Consider the following 20,237-nt stretch of genomic DNA (forward strand, 5'->3'; position numbering starts at 1 on the left):
GTACAAGAATACTCATAACAGCATGATTCACAATAGCCAAAAAGTAGAAATAACCCAAATGTCCATCAATGATGAATGGATTAAAAAAATATGATATGGCCATACATAAATACCATAAATACCATTCAGCCATAAAAAGAAATATTGATACATGCTTTGACATAGACAAATCTTTAAAACGTTATGTTAAGTGCAGGAAGCCAGTCACAAACGACCACATTTTGTATGATTCCATTTAAATGAAAAGTACAGAATAGACAAGTCTAAAGAGAAAGTAGAAAGTATGTATTACCTTTCCAAATTAAATTATTCTTAAAGACGACTATGTTGTTCATGCATTAATATGGTCTGTCTTTTATATGGTATGTCTTTCTAAATCCTAAAATAATTCTAAAATATTTTCTAAAAGCACAAAAGCATGCTAAGGATCAAGGAGAAAAGACCTGGAATCATAAAAGAGCTGAGGAAAACTCATAAAGCTCAAAGGCAGAAAAACGATTTGTCTTTGTTGAATGCTTTCAAATGACCCAAATTCCCTTCAAGTTAAATTCTGGCCTCCTATTGAACTGAAAAGTGCTACCAATAATTAAACTTTAATTTGCAAAATATTTGTATATTTTAAAAAAGCAATCATCAATGTAAAGCTGAAACCCACTAGCCTTTACATCGCAGTAAATAATTCACACTAAATGCAACAAACACTTAAAATATTTTTTGGAATAGTAGAAATAGCATAAACTTTGGAGTCAGATACACGGGTTTGAATCTTAGCCTGCTATTTACCAGCCAGGTGAGCGTCAACAATTTACTTGGTCTCTGTGAACCTCAGTTTCCCCTTCGGTTAAACTGATAATTATAATTCCTACTTTAGTGTGAAAATAAACAATCCAACTACTTACTAAACGGGAGGGGACGGGCGTTGGGGTTTGAATAATTTCACTCTTTTTTTTAAACCTCTCTATACTGTTTGAATTTTTTACAACTTGTATATGATTTAAAAACATAATGAAGATTTTAAAAATAAAAACATCTCCTTCATAGGGTTCTTGCGCAGCCATTTTACAAGACGTGCGCATAGGAGATTCTCAATTAAAAATAATTCCTCGCTCCTTCCATAGCCTTTCCAGTGTCTTGAATGTAGGTGAACAAACTTGGAAGAAGCAAAGGTAAACATTTATTTTTCTGAAGGCTATGGCTGTAAAAAAAGAGACAAACTAGGGCAATAAAACTAAAGTTTTAAGCCACTTTCCTCAAAACATACCAAAGAATTTAAGCTGAGGAGAAAAAATTTCCACGTTTACTGATGCCAATCACTTTATTCTGAAACTTCAGGGATGCGTGTGTGTGTGTGTGTGTGTGTGCGCGCGCTGTAAAATGATAAGACTATGCAGTGAAAAGAGAATTTGGTACCTTAATCCGGACCAACAAAACAAAATGAGGATTCAGCTCAGAGAATACTTTTCACTAAAAAACACAATACAAACATTAATAATGACTATCATTTATCCAGCAAATGAGCTCCATTTTTTTTGCTTTGAGAGTACACTGAGATGGATGAATGTATTAACTGATCCAGGTTGCCACTTGATAATTTGCAGTACAGTGTGAGAACTAAGAATGTTCTCTTCCACATTCTAATAGATGACTTAGGCGAATGTCAGGAAGCAGCCCGTTTTGCCAGTCAAAAAGATGCCGTTTTAACACCATCAAAGTACTCTGGGACCTCCGAAGCTGGCCCTGTGGCCTTCAGTAGCTTGTCTTGAAGACTGAGTCATTACACAGCATCTACCGTACCCACCGGAGTGTATAACTGTAGCATTTCTCAGCAAGTATGCGGGAGGACATAATTAAACCCTCGTGTAAAGTTTCCACATCCTATTCTGGACCATTTCATACATATATGACTGAGAAAGGGCTTCCCGGAGTATCACTGCCTTTCTGTAGCGTCCTTGTTTTTAGGCCACTTCAAGAACACACATGTGAAGAGGAGCAGCACAGTCAGTAAATTTTAGAAAGATACAACAATGATTTACATAACTGTTTTATGTCAACATCGAGTGGTTGCAAGCGACAAAATGAAAAACTTAAAAGCGGTGGAAGCCAGTGCTAAGGGATCCGTCACCCCCAGGCCTTCCCCTTTCCTTCCTGCAAGCCCCCTCCCAAACCCGGGCCCGGATGACACCAAGATCTTCGCCGCCGCCTCTCGGCCTCGGCGCCCGGCGCGCGCCCTGGGGACCGACGGGGACAGGCCCGAGGGGGGGGCAGGATGACCGCCTCGCCCGAGGGCGCGCGGGCGGAAAGGAGGGACACCCATGACTCACGGCCCCGGGCCCGCCGCCAGGCCGCACGGCCTTCCCCCAGCGCGGGCCCCGGACCGGCCTCGCAGCGCCCCCCGGAGGCGGGCGGGAGCTTCCCCCCGCAAGACCCCCGCCCCGGGGGGACCCCTCCCCGCGCAGGCCCCTCCCCGGGGCAGACCCCTCCCCAGGCAAACCCCCTTCCCTGCGCAGGCCCGCAGCCCCGGGCAGACCACCTACCCGCGCAGACCCCTCCCAGGGTCGAGGCCCGGGCCGCGCACAGACCTGAGACGCCGCCTCCGCGGAGATCCTGGCGGCCCGAGGGGGTCCGCGCCCCTCCCCCGTGCGCGCCCCCGAGCGCCCGCCGGCACGCGCGCCGCCAGGGAGGCCCCGGAGGCGGCAGCGGAGGCGGAGGCCCGGCGCCCTGGGCGGCGCGCGCCCGCCCTGCCATTCACAGGCGACGTCGGCCCGCGGCTGCCGGGGTCCGCCCTCCCGGTTCGGCGGCGAGCGGCGGAGGGGAGGGGACAGCCGGGCAGGCAGGAAGCTGCGGCTTAAAAGAGCAGCCGGCGCCGGGCCCGTCCTCCCTCCCGCCGCCCCCGGCCTCCGCGAGCGCCTCTCCGCCGCGGCCTCCGCCCCGCCGCCATGTACCGCTGCCTGGGCGAAGCGATGCTGCTGGCCCGCGCCGGGCCCGCCGCCCTGGGCTCGGCAGCCGCCGACGCGGCCTCGCTGCTGGGCCGGGCCCGCGGGCAGCCCGCCGCCGCCCCGCAGCCGGGGTTCGTGCCGCCCGCGCGGCGACACTACAGCGAGGCGGCGGCCGACCGCGAGGACGACCCCAACTTCTTCAAGATGGTGGAGGGCTTCTTCGACCGCGGCGCCAGCATCGTGGAGGACAAGCTGGTGGAGGACCTCAAGACCCGGGAGAGCGAGGAGCAGAAGCGGAACCGGGTGCGCGGCATCCTGCGGATCATCAAGCCTTGCAACCATGTGCTGAGCCTGTCCTTCCCCATCCGGCGCGACGACGGCTCCTGGGAAGTCATCGAGGGCTACCGGGCCCAGCACAGCCAGCACCGCACGCCCTGCAAGGGAGGTGAGCCCCTCGCGCCCGCCGGCCCGGCGGGCACTGTCCCCCTCCCACGCTCCCCCTTCGCCCCCGCCTCGGATGTGGCAGGCTCGTGGGGAGAGGGGTTTTTCCACCTTAAAGCCACCAAGTCATTAGTCCCTCTCCCTCCCCCGGGAGCCATCGTCCCGGGTTTCTGCATATGTTGATCCCGGATGCAGAAGAGACACTGCACCGCTCTCCTTTTGATCCTGGTGTGTGTGACACACAGGGTGGGTCCTGACGGAATGCACTCCTAGAAAAGGGAATGACCAGCCTATCTGATTGTGTCTTCAAGTTTTTGTGGGCTTCTGTGACTCATCCGAATGCAAACTATGAAATGATTATTTTCGCTTTTTTTCCAATCTTTTTTTTTTTCATGAGTGACAGATGATACAGGAACGTGCAAAATGAATTGCCTTCCAGGTGTGAAATCTAGACAGTTTTATTAACCCAATGAATTAACTAATTATGCGTTGATCTTTTAAGTGAAGTTGTTTTTGTACCCTGACGGCTTCTGTTTTGTACAACAACAAAAATGTGATACGTGAGCGGTGTAACATCTCTGATGAATAACACCGGGCGTCCTGACAGTAAATCTAGATGGAGCAGGATCGCCCGCCAGCCAATGGAATGAAATAGCCCTGGGGGTGTGTACTAGTCTTAGCTCGCACCAGATTGGAGCTTGGGGAAAAGATCAAAGTAAGTGAAGAAAGGAGCTGAGTGGGTTACCATTTGGTAGTTACCAAGTTATTCCGTATTTTAAATTTTTGAATGTCTGTAGATTTGGCTTCTGCAGTCAGATTGCTTTCTTTGAGCAAATAAAAGCTTTTTTTCATTCGCCCCCCCCCCCGCAGTAAATTGCACAATACATCTTTAAAGGTGCTTAAAAGTAACCTGAAATAGAAAAGGGCAAAACTATTTTTTTCTATTAAAAAAATTATGTAGAATAAAGAACCCAGGGAGGTGAAGAGTCTTGCTGGAGACTGCTTAGCCGATAAGCACAGAGGATGTTAGGCTGGACCCTTTGTCTCCGTAAACCTGGTCCGGTGTTCTGTTAGATCAGCTGACTCCTAAGGATAATTTTTAGAACTCTACCAGAAAAATTTGAGTTCTGCTGGCATTTCCAGCCGGGGAACAAAGGTTGCTTTGAACTGTTTAATGATTTACTTTTACTTGCTGAATTTGCATTGACCCCACCCACTTCCAGGAGGTAACCTTTAGAGTTTAATTATCCTCTAGCTCTGTTTCCTCTTCTACAACCAGCGTATGAGCCATTTTGACGTCTAATTTCCCTTTCCAGCTCCTAAATTATATAAAATGTTCACGCAGTCGATCTCCTACATTGCCTTCCTTCTCCTTAACACTCCCATAGTCTCTAAACCAGGAATACAAGTTCAGGCTCCCAAGAAAAGCAAACAAGGATGTTGAACGAGGAGGCAAGGTCAGCAAATATTAAATTGCATTGTTTCTTTAAAATGGACGTCCGGTTTATATTAGTGTCTTGTTGGCAGTATTTTCCAGTTGCTTATAAGATATACAGATAAACCAGTATCTTTGTTTTTCTGCAGAATCTAATCTAGTTGCCTTGAAGTTCTTTATGTTCTGTTCTTTATAGGCCATGCCCTCTCCTATCTTTATAAACCACAACTCCACAAACCCACTAAAGCGACTAAACTTTACCATAGTTTGTCAGTCTTCCTCTTGTTGCCACAGCAGTTGTAATACCAAAATACTGAACCTAGCAACAAGTTGCATCAGCCACGTTGGAGCAGTGCAAGTGTAGCATTTGCTGGTACTAGGGTGTGAGATGCAGGTCTCTGTTGCATTTATCCCATTTACAAGAAGGCGTGCTGAATGCGCTAACTCCTGGCATATAAAAGGAATTGCAAGTAATAAACTGTAGCAGGCATTGCGAGGTAATAGAATATGAAAGAAAATTGGCCTCTATAAAATAAGTTTATTATCTTGAGGAATTTGACTTTATGGAGAGAAGAGGATTGGGGAGGATTATATAGCTATGAAAGCCCTTAAAATTATTTTAATATGCTTAAGATAATAAAAAGTGTACCAAATAGATGATCGGCAAAATTTGGGTACTGTAGCCCTCCATGCTTTCCCTTCATGATGCTCCAGGATCTTCCTACGCTTTTATCACCCTTGTCTGATTGCAGAGAATGTGTATTCTAAGAGGAACTTATTTTCAGTGGGATTTTTCCCTCCAATGAAACATTTAAAGCTTTTTTTTTGACTTATAAGAAAGTTACTAATCTCCTTGTTCCACTTTGGTCTTAGAAAGCCAGAATATATTAGACGATTGAGATTTTAAAAATTTGGGTAATTCTGTAAGTCTCTCTCTTAAGCATACTGTAGCCCACTTTTCTCTCCCCACCCTCATTCACCTGCCTTCACTACCATGTTCTGGGGGAGGGAAAAAAAGACAAACAAGAGACCTTATCACTCCTCTTCATCCTTTTCCCAGCCGGCAGCTTTCTGTGTCTAATCTTTCCTCAAGAGTGACCTTCTACCTGAGTTTTCCAAAAGATTCTCAAGGTTGAAACAAAGCAACTATCTAATTCTAATCTCTATAAGGGAAACAGGTGGTTTTTAGACCTGGGGGTGGCTGATGTGTACTTTATTCTAAGTAAATATTTAATGATCCCTATTGTTTTTGTGCTTCTCCTTTCCCACATACCGTATTTAACTGATGCCATTTGATTTGCATCTTTAAGGATTGGCGATAGGCTCTCTTTGCTGTAGGCTCTGAAGGGAGGTTTCAAGAGAGGTCTTAACATTTTCAGCAAAGATGAACAGTTTAGGAATTTCTGCTTTGAGAAGACTTTTTCAGAGGTTCTTATGTGTTTGAAAACAGTATCGGTGGTTTTTCTTGTTAACTTTCTCAGATTAAATGCCATATTTTATTGGCCAGTATTCTGCCTGAGACCAATCTACCTTTTTAGAAGCAAGTTTATCATTTAAAAGTCAATTTCGGAGAAAAGTACAGATTGGTAATAGCAGTTCATTGATGGGGGAGCAATTTAATTTTCTCTTCCAACCCGTCTTCCCTCCTTGTCTTCATATTGAAACTATTAAGTCAAAATTCCCTGTAACGGATTCTTCCTCCTATTGTAGAAATTTCTAAAATTATCGTCATTTAAATAAAGTTGATGAGCTGTAAATGGAATCCTCTGATACCTTGATCCTAAATCTTTCATTTAACTGCAAATATCAGTACCAAAAAGAGCATATCATACATTAGGCCATTGACTTGTTTTTAAGAGCCAAAATGCAAAGAGAAAAAAAATGGTGGGAGGTAGATGGTCTTTGTTCTTGTCTTTTGGTGGCCGGATGCAGGGGGGGAGGGGAGGGGAGGCAGGTAAGAATTGAAGTCAATGCGTTATTAGTCCCCCTCAGCCTCCTGGAAAGAATTGTGTGGTCAATGGTAGCACTTGGGGAACATGCAGAAAGTAGTGATCCTGATTAAAAACAAGACCTCCTCTGCCTCCACTGAAAAAGTTTCTGATTTATTTCTGCTATGCTGAATTGACAACCATCGAAACTTGGGTAACTGAATAAATTCACATTTTCTACTATTTTTAAAGTGTATATGTCTGCATCTGCTGCCACAAGATAAAATGTAGCCTTTATAGGTAAGTTAAATTTAGGATTTAACTCAGTCGAAAAGTGCAGGTAGAAAACAGGTGACTTGTGTGTCGTCTACCCCCCAGCTGTTAGCCTGAGGTATGTTTTTGTTTTTGTTTTTTTTTTTTTGAGGAAGATTAGCCCTGAGCTAACATCGGTGCCCATCTTCCTCTACTTTATATGTGGGACGCCTGCCACAGCATGGCTTGATAAGCAGTGTGTAGGTCCACGCCCGGGATCCGAACCGGCGAACCCCAAGCCGCCCAAGCAGAGCGTGCACACTTAACCGCTGCGCCACCCGGCCAGCCCCAACACTGAGGTTTTTGTTGTTGTTTTTAATTAAATATGGAACTGGGTTGACATTATAAAGGTCTTTTTATCTCATGAAAGCCAATGCCTCGAACTCCCCCACCCCCAGTATCCTAGGAATGAAGAGCTGAGATGTTGGCGGAGCCCTGTGCATCAGAGTGTCAGGGAGTCTTCCTGTCACTTTGAACCCATCTGGCTGGATTGCTTCCCCAGTAAAACCCCGTGTGCAGGAAGACACACACTTTGTGCTCACTCATTATGCAGAGTACGCTTCGCAGGAATTGGGGCATCAAAAATTGGAGGACAAACACCGCTATGTATCAAACTCCAATGAAACTGGCAGTGTTTAAATTTTAAATACAAGAAATAAAAATTGAACATGACCTTTCTGGCTTATAGTGGGAAGAAATTGGGTTTAGCGCTGCTAGTAATAATTTAGATGGCTTAGGAATATTGGGTTTTGTCCATTTCTGTTAAAGATACTGAGGGTTCTGCCAGGAATCAATAAACACTAAAATAATAACTTTTCAATGTTGAAAAATCCCTAGGCAGTAGTCTCTGACATGAGACTTCTGACTTTTTTTTCGTATTATTATTATCTTGCATAATAATTAGTTTTTCATAATACAGATACTAAAGAAAAAACCTCTAGGATCAGTTTAATGAAGCACAGCAATTCGTAAATGGCCCATAGTTGCTCTGCCCAAAAACCCCTGTTAAAATATATGTGTATGATTGGAATATTCAAAGAATAGTGAAAGTTATAAAATGAAGAGTGAAGCAGCTGTGCCCCCCGTTCTTCCCCACAAGGTAACCGTGAACAGTCTTAAATCCAAGGCCGTTAGCTAAAACTACCTAGCTATGCGAGGAATCAGTATTTTCCAGAGGCAGAAATGAATGCAGATTGAAGTCCTCACTATCGAGACCGAAGTGTTGCTGTGTGCAGTCCTGCTGATAAAGGCAGGAGAGGTTTTATGAAGGGCAAGAAGACACCCTGGGAGAGGCTGTTTTCATTACCTTTCACAAGGGCAGCAGCGGTACCTGGCAGATTCTGCTCCAGAGGTCAGCGGGCAGCGCCAGGGAGAACAGCCAGAGCTAACCTTTACTGAACTCCTCGTATGCACCAGGCATCTGGCTAAGAGCCTTTCATGCACCATCGCTTTTATTCCTCATGACAACTGCGTGAGATAGACTGCTGTCCTCGATTTTCAAATGCGGGTTCTGAGGCTGGAATGAAGACCCCTTTGGCAGGTTAAGCAGCTAGGACATTAGTGGATCTGAGGTTCAGGTATCCCAGTTGTCTGATTCCAGCACCCACCTTCGTAATCATCACTGTCTGCATTTATTCGTGTGAAAGGTTACAGACTGTATCTGGGGGTAAGCACTGATGAAGAACCATATCGTGCCATCGACACGGTGATTCCTAACACTTCAGATCATTTGAAATTTGCTAAAAAGCTCTTCGAAGACTTACCTTCTTCCTGGAAAGCAAATGCGTATTCATACAACTATGCATATAAAACTCGTTCATAGATGGTATCTTTAGAGGTCCGTTTATTCTAATTACTTTGCCGATGAAATAACATTTTAAAGAGAGTTTTCCGTTGAAAGAGGTTTGAAGAGCTTTGGTGTTTTAAGAGTTTAATGTGTTAGCAAGAACAGCTCATTTCTCTACCGAAGTGTTATTACATGTATCTTTAAGGGTTTCCATGGAATAATTTTAACATGGCTTTCTTCTGAGTGTCTCTTCCTGAAAAACTGAGAAACGTCTTTGTTCGTCAAGAACTGCCATTATTTCTCTTGATTATTCTTGGACAAAGTCTGAAGACTTTCAGTTTTTCAGAATTGCTTCTTGACAAGAGGAAGATGTGAAAGATGACACAAATGAAAATTATCAAGGTTGTCCGTAATATGACTCCTTTTGCCGCTTATCGTTATCACAAATATGTCAACATAGGCCTTTAAAGAAGCATTTTGTACATATTGGACCTTAGTAGGATTTCTGTGAACTCTTTTTTTAATCTCTTTTACCAAGACAGAAACAGCAAAGAAATGATCAGGGGTGACAGTACCCATCTTGGGGGTTTACTGAATAAAGACTATGTTCATTACAATCTATAGACTATATTCCACATAAATGAGTTTTTCCATTATGTATTTCTTTTCCCTGCAGCCAAGAGCTGTAAACTTTATGCTTAATTAAGGAACATTCCTTAGTTCATGGGGATTTCGGATAGTTAACCTGTTCATGGCATGTCTTAATTGCCTGCTCTGTGCCAGGTACCATGCCCTGTGCTGGGGGAAGTATCCACAGGAGACTTTATTTAAAAGGGGGGCAAAGCTGTTTTTTTTTTTTTTTTAACTTGAAATGTTTTTTCATCGATTTCCCCAAAATAGAGCAGAATCCAAAATCTCTTTTGCACGATGTCTCTCTCTCTTTGCTTTTAGTCCAGTATTCTCTTTCTACATTTTCCTTTCCTGGAACCAGTCAATAAATGACAAACTGAAAACACACTAAACAATGTGTTGCTGCAACAGGAGGTCAGAGAGGATGCCAGGGAGACACAGTCCTGATCTGGGAGTCAGGTAGGGGAAAGGTCATTCCACATGGAAGAGGAGAGGGGGTGGCTTCAACCCAAGCAGGAGGCAGGACTGTGTGTGAGGGGATCCTGGGGACAGACTGTGTTTTTGCAAATGGTGAGAAGTAAGGTTTTATGACATAATAAATATTTATTTGATCTCTGCCCCCAGTTCCTGACACAGAGCTCCTGAAATCCTCGTAATTTCCTGAGTAATAGGGGTGCTAGGAGCGTCTTCAGGCCTAATATTTGGTCTTTGTCTCAAGTTCCTGGCACAGAGCTCCCCAAACCCTTGGAATTTCCTGAGTTATGAGGGATGGTAAGGGCACCTTGCACAGAGCTCTTAAATCTCTTGGAGTTTCCTGGGTGATAGGAGCTTTCTTTTTTTTTTTTTTGGTTCTAATGAGGCAACTCTTGGTGGGCTCCTGGATAACCTCTGGATGGTGACTGGTCACCAGAAAGACTAATCTATGGTTAGAAGCTTGGAACTTTCAGCTCCACCCCCCATCCACCAGGGAGGGAGAGCTGGAGATCGAGTTGATAATCCATCATGCCTGTGTGAGGAAACCTTCGTAAAAATCCCTGAGCTACTGGGTTCAGAGAGTTTCCCAGGATGCTCGCATGTGCCGCGGGGGGTGGCACCCCCCAACTCCACAGGGACAGAAGTTCCTGCGCTCAAGACCTTTATGATAGAACTGGTAAACATGAGTAAAGTAAAACATAAATAAAGTGTTTTCTAGAGTTCTGTGAGCCATATAACAAATTATGAAGCCTGAGGAGGGGGTTGTAGGTGCCCCCAGTTTGTAACCAACTTAGACAGAAGTGTGGGTACCCTGGGCACCCAATACTTGCAGCTGAAATGGGGCTCAGCCCTGTGGGACTGAGCCCTTAACCTGTGGGGTCTGCACTAACTCCAGGTAGTCAGCATCAGAATTGAGTTAAATTCTGGGACACCCAGTTGGTGTCTGCAGAGAACTGGAGAATTTCTTGGTTGGAAAACCCACGAGTTTGGTCTCAGAATGTGCGAGCAGAAACAGTTTTCCTTTGAGGCTTGTTGGATAATGATAAACCCAGGAGGGCACAGAAGTTAAGCAGTAGTGGAACTGAGAATGAAGTGATGGGTAAGAGCAGAGGAAATGAAAAGTAAAGGACGGAGAAAGCATTTGAAGAAAGGATGGTACCCCTAACAGGTAGGAGATAAGGAATGAGGAAGAGAAGTGGCAAAGATAACACAGGTTTCTAGCCTGAGACACTGGCAGAAAAAATGTTGGCATCAGGGCCAGAAAAGTCATTAGGAAAGAGAATTGGATTTTGAACACAGAAAATCTGGTGTTAGATTTCCGATTTAGGAAAATTGGAAATACAGGCATATATTTCTCTCAGTCTCTGCCTGTGTTGCTGCCTATATCTTGTCTCCTGTGTCCCCATAATTCTTCTCTTCGTCTCCTAAGATCCGTCTCAAATATCACCGAGGCCTGTAAATAATTTATATGAAACTGGACAGCTGAAATTTTGAGCCTTTACCCCTTTGAACCTTTTTATAACAAGTTAACTGTTATCTTTTGCTAAATGTTATCCAACTTTATATTCACCAATTTAACTAGCGTCATTTCTATGACCTGTTTGTTAGGAAGGTGTGGCTAAGTTTGCTGTTAGTTACAATCAGAATAAGAAATCTATAGAAAAAAATCAACAAGCTCCCCTTTTTAAGGCATATTTTTTCTTCCATCCATTGGGCAGTAAGTTAAATACTATGTTCTGTAGATATGTATGCATATAAATGCAGGGAAATGATTTGAAAGGGTAATATATACACATTTCAATTGCTAAAAATGGTCAGCCCTGAGGGCCTTCCGCTTTTTCTGTATTTAAATTTTGATGAAAACATATACAAGTGTGTTTTATAATTTTAAAATTTTAATGAAATATTTTCCATTCCATTTTTCCAACATCAGCTAAACATTTGCTCCCCAGAAAGCTTAAATTTGTCTCTTCAAAAATGCTTAAAATAAAGATGATGGTAAGTTAAAGCTCTCAAGTGTTTTTTCCTATTCTTACACAGAACAATATATGGATACTGTCAAAAACAAAGTATATGGTTTTCCTTACCTCCTGCCCTAAATGCTCCTTCCAGTGCTGGATAAATTTTTGTTGGAGCTTCTGGTATTTTACGTGGTTGTTTCTTGATGGTGGGTACTAGCTTCTCACTGTTTCCCTCCTCTCCTCATTTTTAATTAAATTATGCTATTCTATTGCGAGTGAGGAAATCATAGTATTAAGTGAGAAACTAGGTTCTAATGAGTAACTGGGAAGAGTGTGTTAGTGCATGAATTTTAAAGAGTTCTAAGGCCTTTTTTGTTTTTCTGGCCCTTCCACGCTTGTGATAGAACTCTTGGTTATCGAATAAATAGTTTCTGAAAAGTGAGAGAATGCTGTTGGAAATGGAATTTCTGACTAATAAATCAAACTCTATTGAAAGATCCAGGTTCAAGTAATTTTAAAAACCGTTTGAATCTTCATGAATGTTTAGTTAATGATTCATCGTAAAAACAATGGTGATTTGGTCGCTAGGAGCTTTTTTTGTGTGTTTTTGGTTTTGAGTCAGCTAGCAAAAGGAAAAATAATTCAGGCTGCTCAGTTGTGGTTTTCACTGATTCTTTTTGAAAGTAATGAGCTGGCATGTTTTCTTCATCACCATAGCAACCTCAGCTAGGTTTTGCTTTTAATTTTTATTTCTCCTAGAAAAACTCAGTGCACGCGTCATTAGACTCTTGAGGATGGTAAGGAATATCTTTGGTAATTAAGTTAAAAGGCAGAGGAATGCTTTGTGCTACATATAGTTTGCAGATGTCTGCATTTCGTTAATGCTCTTTTCAACATCTGGATGCCAGTTAGCTCCAAATATATAGTAAGTTAAGTTCTCTTGAGAATAAAAGGTATGATTTCAAAGTTCTCATTGTGGTAAGTACTTGATTCTATGACCAGCACTTCCTCCAGCCTTACCAAGTTTGGGAAATAATAAACGTTGTCATAGGTGATGTTTCTTTAGTGTCCTCCGATGAACTGAAAGCATAGATTACTCTGGCAGCCCATCAGAATGTGGTCCTTGCTTTTAGACCTGTTTTCTGAAGACATAGGTCCTGTGGTCCACACCTGTGTGATCTCCCCATTCATTTTTCTGGTTTAGGCAGCCATGGACACCTGCTTTTCATGCAAAGTATCCCCTCCATTCTTCTTTGAATGATAATCTATTACACCTGCTAGCACCATCGTTCGAAGGCCCGGTTGATCTCTTCCCCAACATTAGTAATGCTAGCGTCAACAGAGGCTAACAGATAATGCTCTAAGACTTTAGGATACAAAAAAAACCATAACTTACTTTTCTCCATTTCTGGAATAAAATTTTTGTTCCTTCTAGTTTCTGTCCCTGTGCCCTCGTCCCAACCCTGTTGGTCCTGCTCACTTTAGCCTGCTCTGTCACACTTCCTATCCCACAGAACAGAAAGAAAGGGTTGGTTTTATAAAAAGAATATTCAGACTGCAAATATGGTCCTTCTGTCTTCGTTTTGGTTTAAAACATTTTGAGGTTTTCTGGTTTTCTTGTATGTATAGGTGTATTACCTGGTACTTGGCTTTTTTGAATGGCTTTGTCTTTAAATTGAGTATTGAAATATAGTAGGCATTCAAAAATGCTAGATTTGCCTTTTCTTTCAGAATTTTGAAGTGTATGTCCCATCATTTTGTCCTTCACATACTCCAGTTGCGCTAATTTCTCCTAATCCGCTGATTAGGAGAAACAAATTTCGTGGACAGTCTCTTCTTTTTTGTAGTCATATTCTTAGTGTCTGTTAGAATGTGGTTAAGAATTTTCAGACGACAGTATATTTTTAGTAATTCTCTGTGGTTTCCAGTCCCAGAGGAGGAAGAGTAACTAGTTTTCCTGGGTGTGGAGTTTGTTTTTTCTCAAGTGTTGCTACAGAGTATTTTATTTATGGGGATACTTTGAGATTTTTTGCTTTGCAGATTAACAGTTTCAGTAACCCTCTGCTGGTATATCTGTCAGCTTCCCAAAGTAAAAACATTTATGTATCACTGATTAATTAGAAAGCTAAAATGATAACATATGTCATCTTTAACCCAGACAGTACCACCTGCCTTTGTTCCTGGTTATTCCCAACTCTTCTGCTCCTTTCCTTGCAGCGCCTCCCTTAGCTCAGTTTCTAGACGTTCTTCGTTGGTTCGTAGCCTGCAGAAAATGTCTGTGATATGAGACAGAATTTTCCTAACTAATTCCTTTCAGTGTCTTGCAGTTGAGCTCTCTGAATGGGTGTGGCTAGAAAAGAAAATTTCACTTTATAAACAAGAATTCCTGGGTTCCATCCAGTGGAAACATGTTTTTTGTTATACAGTTTCTAACTCATCATTCTAGGACTTTCGTCATAAAATAGACATTTCGTTTACATTGCTTTGTAGAAGGGGGGGGTCTGGTTTCTAGTTAGCATCTATGTCTAGGATATGAGGATTGCTATCTGATTTTTCAGTATTACTGTGTCAAGCCATTTTTAGTTTCCCGCTGAATGCATTATTTATAAGCACTGGATAAGGGGAAGTAACTTTTTCCTCTACTTAAGAAAGCAAGGAAAATTAAAATAACGTAATGGCTACTTCCACAGGCTCTAAAAAAGTAATGAAAAAAGTGCATTATGTGTAACAGGAGAAATACTAATTAATAGTACACTATTTTACTATGCCCATGAATTTATCTTGAGAAGTAATGAAATCAAGGTTTATTAAGCTATTTGTTTAAAATTCTATCAGTTTAGACTTTTAAAAAAATTAATTTCTTTGTTATTTACCACTACATTGTAATACTTAAAATAGCAGTGATAATAGTTGAAACTGAGTGTTGACCGCGTGCAGGCACGGTGCCAGCAGCCTCACATACACTGTCCCCTGCCGGCCTGGAGCGAAGCCTGAGCGCAGTGTTTGCATCTCCCCAGGTGAGCAAGTGTAGACACCACAGGAGGTGCTCTAGGCCAGACAGTGAACAATATATGATATGAAGTCGATGGTAAAACATTAAATAAGGTAGAAAGGGATAGAGAGTGGGGTTGAGGAAGATGTGCTATTTTACATAGGGTGGTCAGGGCGAGCCTCTTGGAATGAAGAAAGTTTTTAACAGAGACCTGAATAAAACGGGGAAGCAAGCTGTACAGACATCCACCGTATGCTGGGGAAAAACCACCTGTCGTTTCTCATTCTAAAATTTTAATAACAAGTAAGTTTATTCCACAGATATTCTGAGAACCCAGTATAATGCAATATATAGTTCTAAGAGCTCACTTGTTAAAATATTACGATTTTGTTTTTCCAATAGGCCAAAGAAATATGTTCAGCTTCAGAATTTGCCCTTTATGATCATATACATGACAGATGAAATTCTCTTAAAACGTATCGTTTATGTTTAAATAGATGTGTTCTGAAACAGAAGCAGCCAGCCTTTAAAAACACCTAGGGAAGTTTTCTCAAAGTGCTGGTCCATGAGGTGTTGTATATTTCTACCCGAAAAACCTTTTATCCCAAAATTCTTTTTTAAGAGATGTGGCTGGGGCCCCCATCGTGTGTGACTCTCAGTGAAAGTGGCCTAGCTTCATCCAGATAGCCTTCATCTCACACCAACACGTCTGGTGTCAGGGAGCCCAGGCAGCGTGCAGGCAAACATTCAGCCCCCTTCCTTGGGGTTGAGAAGTCAGTGGACAATAGAGGACGAAAGGAGGCTTCACCCTACAAAACTCAGAAGGGCAATTGACCAGAAACCCCAAAACCATAGTGGGTATGCCCACTTTTGTGTCCCCGTCTCCCACACACCTAGTCGCTTCTAAGAACAGGGGCATTAAGACTCAGAGTTGCTGTCTGCTTGGCTCCTGCTGTCCTTGCAGAAAGAGTGAGGAATTGCTCATCCCCAGGAAAGAGAGGTGACTTGCTGAGCTTTCTCGGCTCTTGGTGGAAAGAGGCTGGCAGTGGGTGAGGGGAATAACAGGCAAGGATCTCTTTGGGGATACCCAGTTGAAGCTGTCAGACCCATCGACTATCCATTTGCCCGTATTCGTCTGTTTCAGAAAGCAAAATTCTTGAACTTCTTGCTACCATATCACCCAAACCAAAAAGTAGAAGAAAGATTAAAAAGCCTTCACTGGAGGTTGGCCCCACAGCCAAGTGGCTAAGTTCGTACACTCCACTTCCACTGCCCGGGGTTTCCGCAAGTTCGGATCCTGGGTGCGGACATGCCACCGCTCGTCAGGCCGTGCTGCAGCGGCATCCCACATGCCACAACCAGAAGGACCTACAACTAGAATATACCACTATGTACTGGGGCGGTTTGGGGAGAAGAAGGAAAAAAAAAAAGAAGATTGGCAACAGATGTTAGCTCAGGTGCCAATCTTTAAAAAAAAAGCAAAAAGAAGCCTTCACTGAGTTTGCCTTCCTAAAAGTAAAAAGCATTCATTGGGAGGTAATTTTTGTCGTGTGGAACCGTAGTTGCTGTTCGTTCCCGCTGGGTTCTAAGTCCCTGCAGGACAGGACTTTGTCTGCCTCGTCTCTGAATCCCCAGGAACCCCATGGGATGCTCACATCTACTCCTACCAGAAAGCAGAGACTGGACTTCGGCACCAGTCTTTTTCTCTTAGCTATTAGAAAATTTAAAATCAAATTCAGTACCCATTCTGTAGCTCTTTCTGGGTATCTAATTAGCAGCTTTTCCTTTTGACTTTACATATTGACTTTTTATCCTAAGCTACCTCAGGTGTTCTTAGAAATAAGCAGGGTGTAAAAATGTAAACCAGGTTGTAAACATGTGAACAGTGTGGACATTTTCAATTTGTAGCACTTTTTCTTTTTTTAGCCTGCCAGAAGGATGTTCTCAATACGTCCCCTTCTGTCTCACGCCCCCTTTTTATTTTTAAACACCACCAGGTATCCGTTACAGCACTGATGTGAGTGTAGACGAAGTGAAGGCTTTGGCTTCTCTGATGACTTATAAGTGTGCAGTGGTTGGTAAGTGATTTCCTTCATTGCTGCCTAATAACTCTTTGGGGAAATAATGTTTACATAACAAGGTTACTTTTAAGATGTTCAAGAAGTATACCTTATTTGAACTCATTTTTTAAGTTGCACAGTGTTAGGCTTGCATCATTTTTCAGTTAGTCTTAATTAAGATGTAATCTTTTTTTAAACGAGCAACTTTTTATAAGAACTAATTGGATTTTCTTTAAGTTCTTTGTTTAAATTTCTTTCCATACTCTTTAATTAAGACCAAATCATAGTAGGAGGAAAAGAAATATGCTATTATCTTTTAAAAGTCATAAAGCATACTGATTGTATGCATTGTCTGCAAATTTGCATTGTAACTTGCCTGGGCTTATAATTTCCATTCACTAGAATTTTAGTTAAAGTGCAGTATTTTAGGAGACACCAATGTGCGTTTATTTCTTGAATTTTCTGAAATTAAAACTTAAAGCATCACACACTTGTAATATGGCATAGTGCTTTCTGCCGTTTGAATTTTGTTGTCCTTTATATGGAGTAACAACTTTTAGCCTTCTATTTCAGATGTGCCATTTGGGGGTGCCAAAGCTGGTGTTAAGATCAATCCTAAAAACTATACCGTAAGTACCTGAGTGAAGTTTGTGCACACAATGTGTTTACAAAGGACTCGAAATTACTGGGCTTCTGTGTATCCCTCATGCCAGTGAGATTAGTGGTCTCTATTGCTTTTAAGAGGAGTGGAAATACAAGTAAATAATTAACTTATTGCGTGTATTGCCATATAAAAGGTCACTTGCTTAATGTCAGTGTCCCTTTTCATTTTCTTACTTGTTTAGATGGTAATTAATACCTTCATTTTCTTAGGTACTTATGTCCATGTTGATAAATTGCTATGATCTGAGATTTTTATACCAGGATCTCAAGGTTCTAGTGACAAATGTCTTAACTAATCTGGTAAAAATCTTATTGTTTATCCTATCAGTTCCAAGTTAATTAAAGATAGTTGTTGCTATGTTTTATAGTACGAAATTAACATCTATTAACATATATAATTTTATTCTTTTAAAAGTTCACCATTTAAATGAAAATATACATAGGGATTGTTTGTAGCATCCTATATTCATACAAAGAGAACAAGATCTGGGATGTGAGCCCTAGTTCTGCTGTCTGTTTTTTGTATTCTCTAATTTCTGATTTCTATTTTCTTCTGTTTAAAATGGAAATGGCTGCTTTATGAGTTATTCTGAGGGTTACGCAAGAAGATATCTGAAAACTCAAATAAATGACCTATAAATAGAAAATATGATATAACTATTAGTTATCGCCATGGGTAGTTTTGCTTTCAGAAAATTTGTTTTCATTTTATTGTGGTTTTCATTTTTTTTCCTTTACAGGATAATGAATTGGAAAAGATCACGAGGAGGTTTACCATGGAGCTGGCAAAGAAGGGCTTTATTGGTATGTACTGCCTTATAGGTTTCCACATGGGCTGGGAACATCTAAAAGTGGTAGTCTTGATTAGACTCCTGCTTTTATCTATGTGCACATGGAACCGTTTTGAGAAACGGTTCTATGATAAATATGGTGCACATCCCTGGGCCTGCTTATAATACAACTCCAGTAGAAAGTTCAGTTCTCAGTATGCAGTGTGGACACCAGGAGAGGTCACCTCCACGTCTTCTCCATGTGTGACGTAGTAAAGGTCTTTGATCGGTATAACAGCATTGTGCAGTCTCTGTTGTGACATCCAGAAAGAGTAGGGCCTTCCTTTTAGGAACTAAATAATACCTGTGTTATAAACATTGTTTAATATGTAAAAAGCAGTTTTACTGTCGTGATCCTATTGTTCTGAAAGCAGGGAGACATCTGATGCCTTTGGGAACTGGAGGCTTACACGGGCCTGTCCCTTCAAAGCAGTGGGCACAGGCCACAAGGTGGGGAGGCTCGTGGTGACTCACTCTGCCGTCACTGGCTGATCTGGAGGATTCCTGAGCCTCTTAATGTTTATTACTAGGAGCTTTTGCCAAACAGACTCAATTACTGAGGGTATGGATCTTCTGCTTGCTGTTTCTGTGTCGTGCAATCTGTGCTGCAGCAGCCCTGGTGGTCTAGTGGTTAAGATTCAGCGCTCTCATCACTGTGGTATTTCAAATACCGGCAGAGTCATGCATGGTAAACAGATTTTAGCGGAGCTCCCAGAGGAGCGAGAAGGACCTGGCCACCCACTTCCAAAAACATCGGCCATGAAATATGCCCCTTTTTTAGGAAAAGAAAGCATGTAATAAATAAACTAATGTAGAAATAAATATAAGTAACACTAGGACTTTACTAGATTTGGCCTGTCTTTCATGCTTTGAAAGGCATTTGGATTCTTGGCATGCCTCCTCCTCTCCACCACCATGGGTTTTCCTTGTACAGTCATTGTACGGGGGGAGCACTAGTTAATGTGAGTGGACTGCCTCCTTCACAGGAATGCCTGCTATGTCTGAGATTTGGTGAATTGAAGTCCCGTTCAGCCTATCGGGAGCCTTCACAACTTTTCATATCACATTGCCTTTTAGCTTAAACCTCAAGAGAATTTAATGTTCTTGATTGGTTTCAGACTTTAATCAACTCTATTTATTGCCCATATCTAAAGTACCTCCAGCTTAATTTTCTCTATATTGACAGGTACCTTATAGTTTCAAAGGTTAAGTGATTCATTGATACAGAAAACAGTTTGGTGGTTGCCAGAGGGGAAGGGGGTGGCGGGAGGGTGAAAGGGATAAAGGGGCGCATGTGTACAGTGACAGATAAAAACTAGACTGTTGGTGGTGAACACAATATAGTCTAAACAGAAGTCGAAATAGAGGGATGTACACCTGAAATTTATATAATGTTATGATCCAGTGTTACCTCAATAAAAAAAAAATCAATGGGACAAAAAAAGTGGTTCATTCAAACACTGAAAGCTTAATACTAGCCATTTGAGTTCTTTGCTTATGTGCAAAGCCCCATTAACACAGAGAACGACTGAACCTGATATCTGGGCCCAGAAAGCTTTGTAGCGTAAGAGGGAGGCAGAAGGAGTTAGTTCTCTTTCTCCTGCCAGGACTCAGAGCTAGTCCTGGGCAAACTTTCTGAATTGATGGCATTTCTCTGTTATTGGGCGGCTCCCCTTTCCACAGAGAGCTTCAGGTTGCGAGTTAGACCTGAGTCTGCATCCTGGCCCTGTCGCATTGTGAGAGTTTAGTTAGGATTGTCTTTTCTGCAGGAAAAAACAGCTGAGATTTT

At 42.2% G+C, this 20,237-nt stretch overlaps 2 protein-coding genes across 5 annotated transcripts in view; one reads left to right on the top strand and one right to left on the bottom strand.

Moving 5' to 3' along the window:
* The window catches only part of SHLD2 (shieldin complex subunit 2), a 91,495-nt gene extending 88,744 nt beyond the window's left edge, over positions 1 to 2,751 (bottom strand). For 2 of the 3 annotated variants that reach the window (XR_011496664.1, XM_044759773.2), the window contains exon 1: positions 2,535 to 2,751. Coding sequence is in view for 2 of the 3 variants with exons in the window: in XM_044759773.2 (XP_044615708.2) it covers positions 2,535 to 2,745 (211 nt within the window). In the remaining variant the exon portion in view is untranslated. The remainder of the gene's footprint in view (positions 1 to 2,534) is intronic. The other variant, XM_044759776.2, reaches the window with a different exon arrangement.
* Positions 2,752 to 2,863: 112 nt separating this feature from the next.
* Positions 2,864 to 20,237, top strand: part of GLUD1 (glutamate dehydrogenase 1) — a 38,868-nt gene continuing 21,494 nt past the window's right edge. The window contains exons 1-4 of one of the 2 annotated variants that reach the window (XM_070493603.1): positions 2,864 to 3,381; positions 16,893 to 16,973; positions 17,529 to 17,584; positions 18,359 to 18,422. In XM_070493603.1, the coding sequence (XP_070349704.1) occupies positions 2,937 to 3,381; positions 16,893 to 16,973; positions 17,529 to 17,584; positions 18,359 to 18,422 (646 nt within the window). In that variant the 5' untranslated portion in view covers positions 2,864 to 2,936. Of the gene's footprint in view, positions 3,382 to 4,652; positions 4,835 to 16,892; positions 16,974 to 17,528; positions 17,585 to 18,358; positions 18,423 to 20,237 lie in introns of those variants that run through there. The other variant, XM_070493612.1, reaches the window with a different exon arrangement.

The sequence above is a fragment of the Equus asinus genome, chromosome 2 (assembly GCF_041296235.1).
Source record: "Equus asinus isolate D_3611 breed Donkey chromosome 2, EquAss-T2T_v2, whole genome shotgun sequence".
NCBI lineage: Eukaryota > Metazoa > Chordata > Mammalia > Perissodactyla > Equidae > Equus > Equus asinus.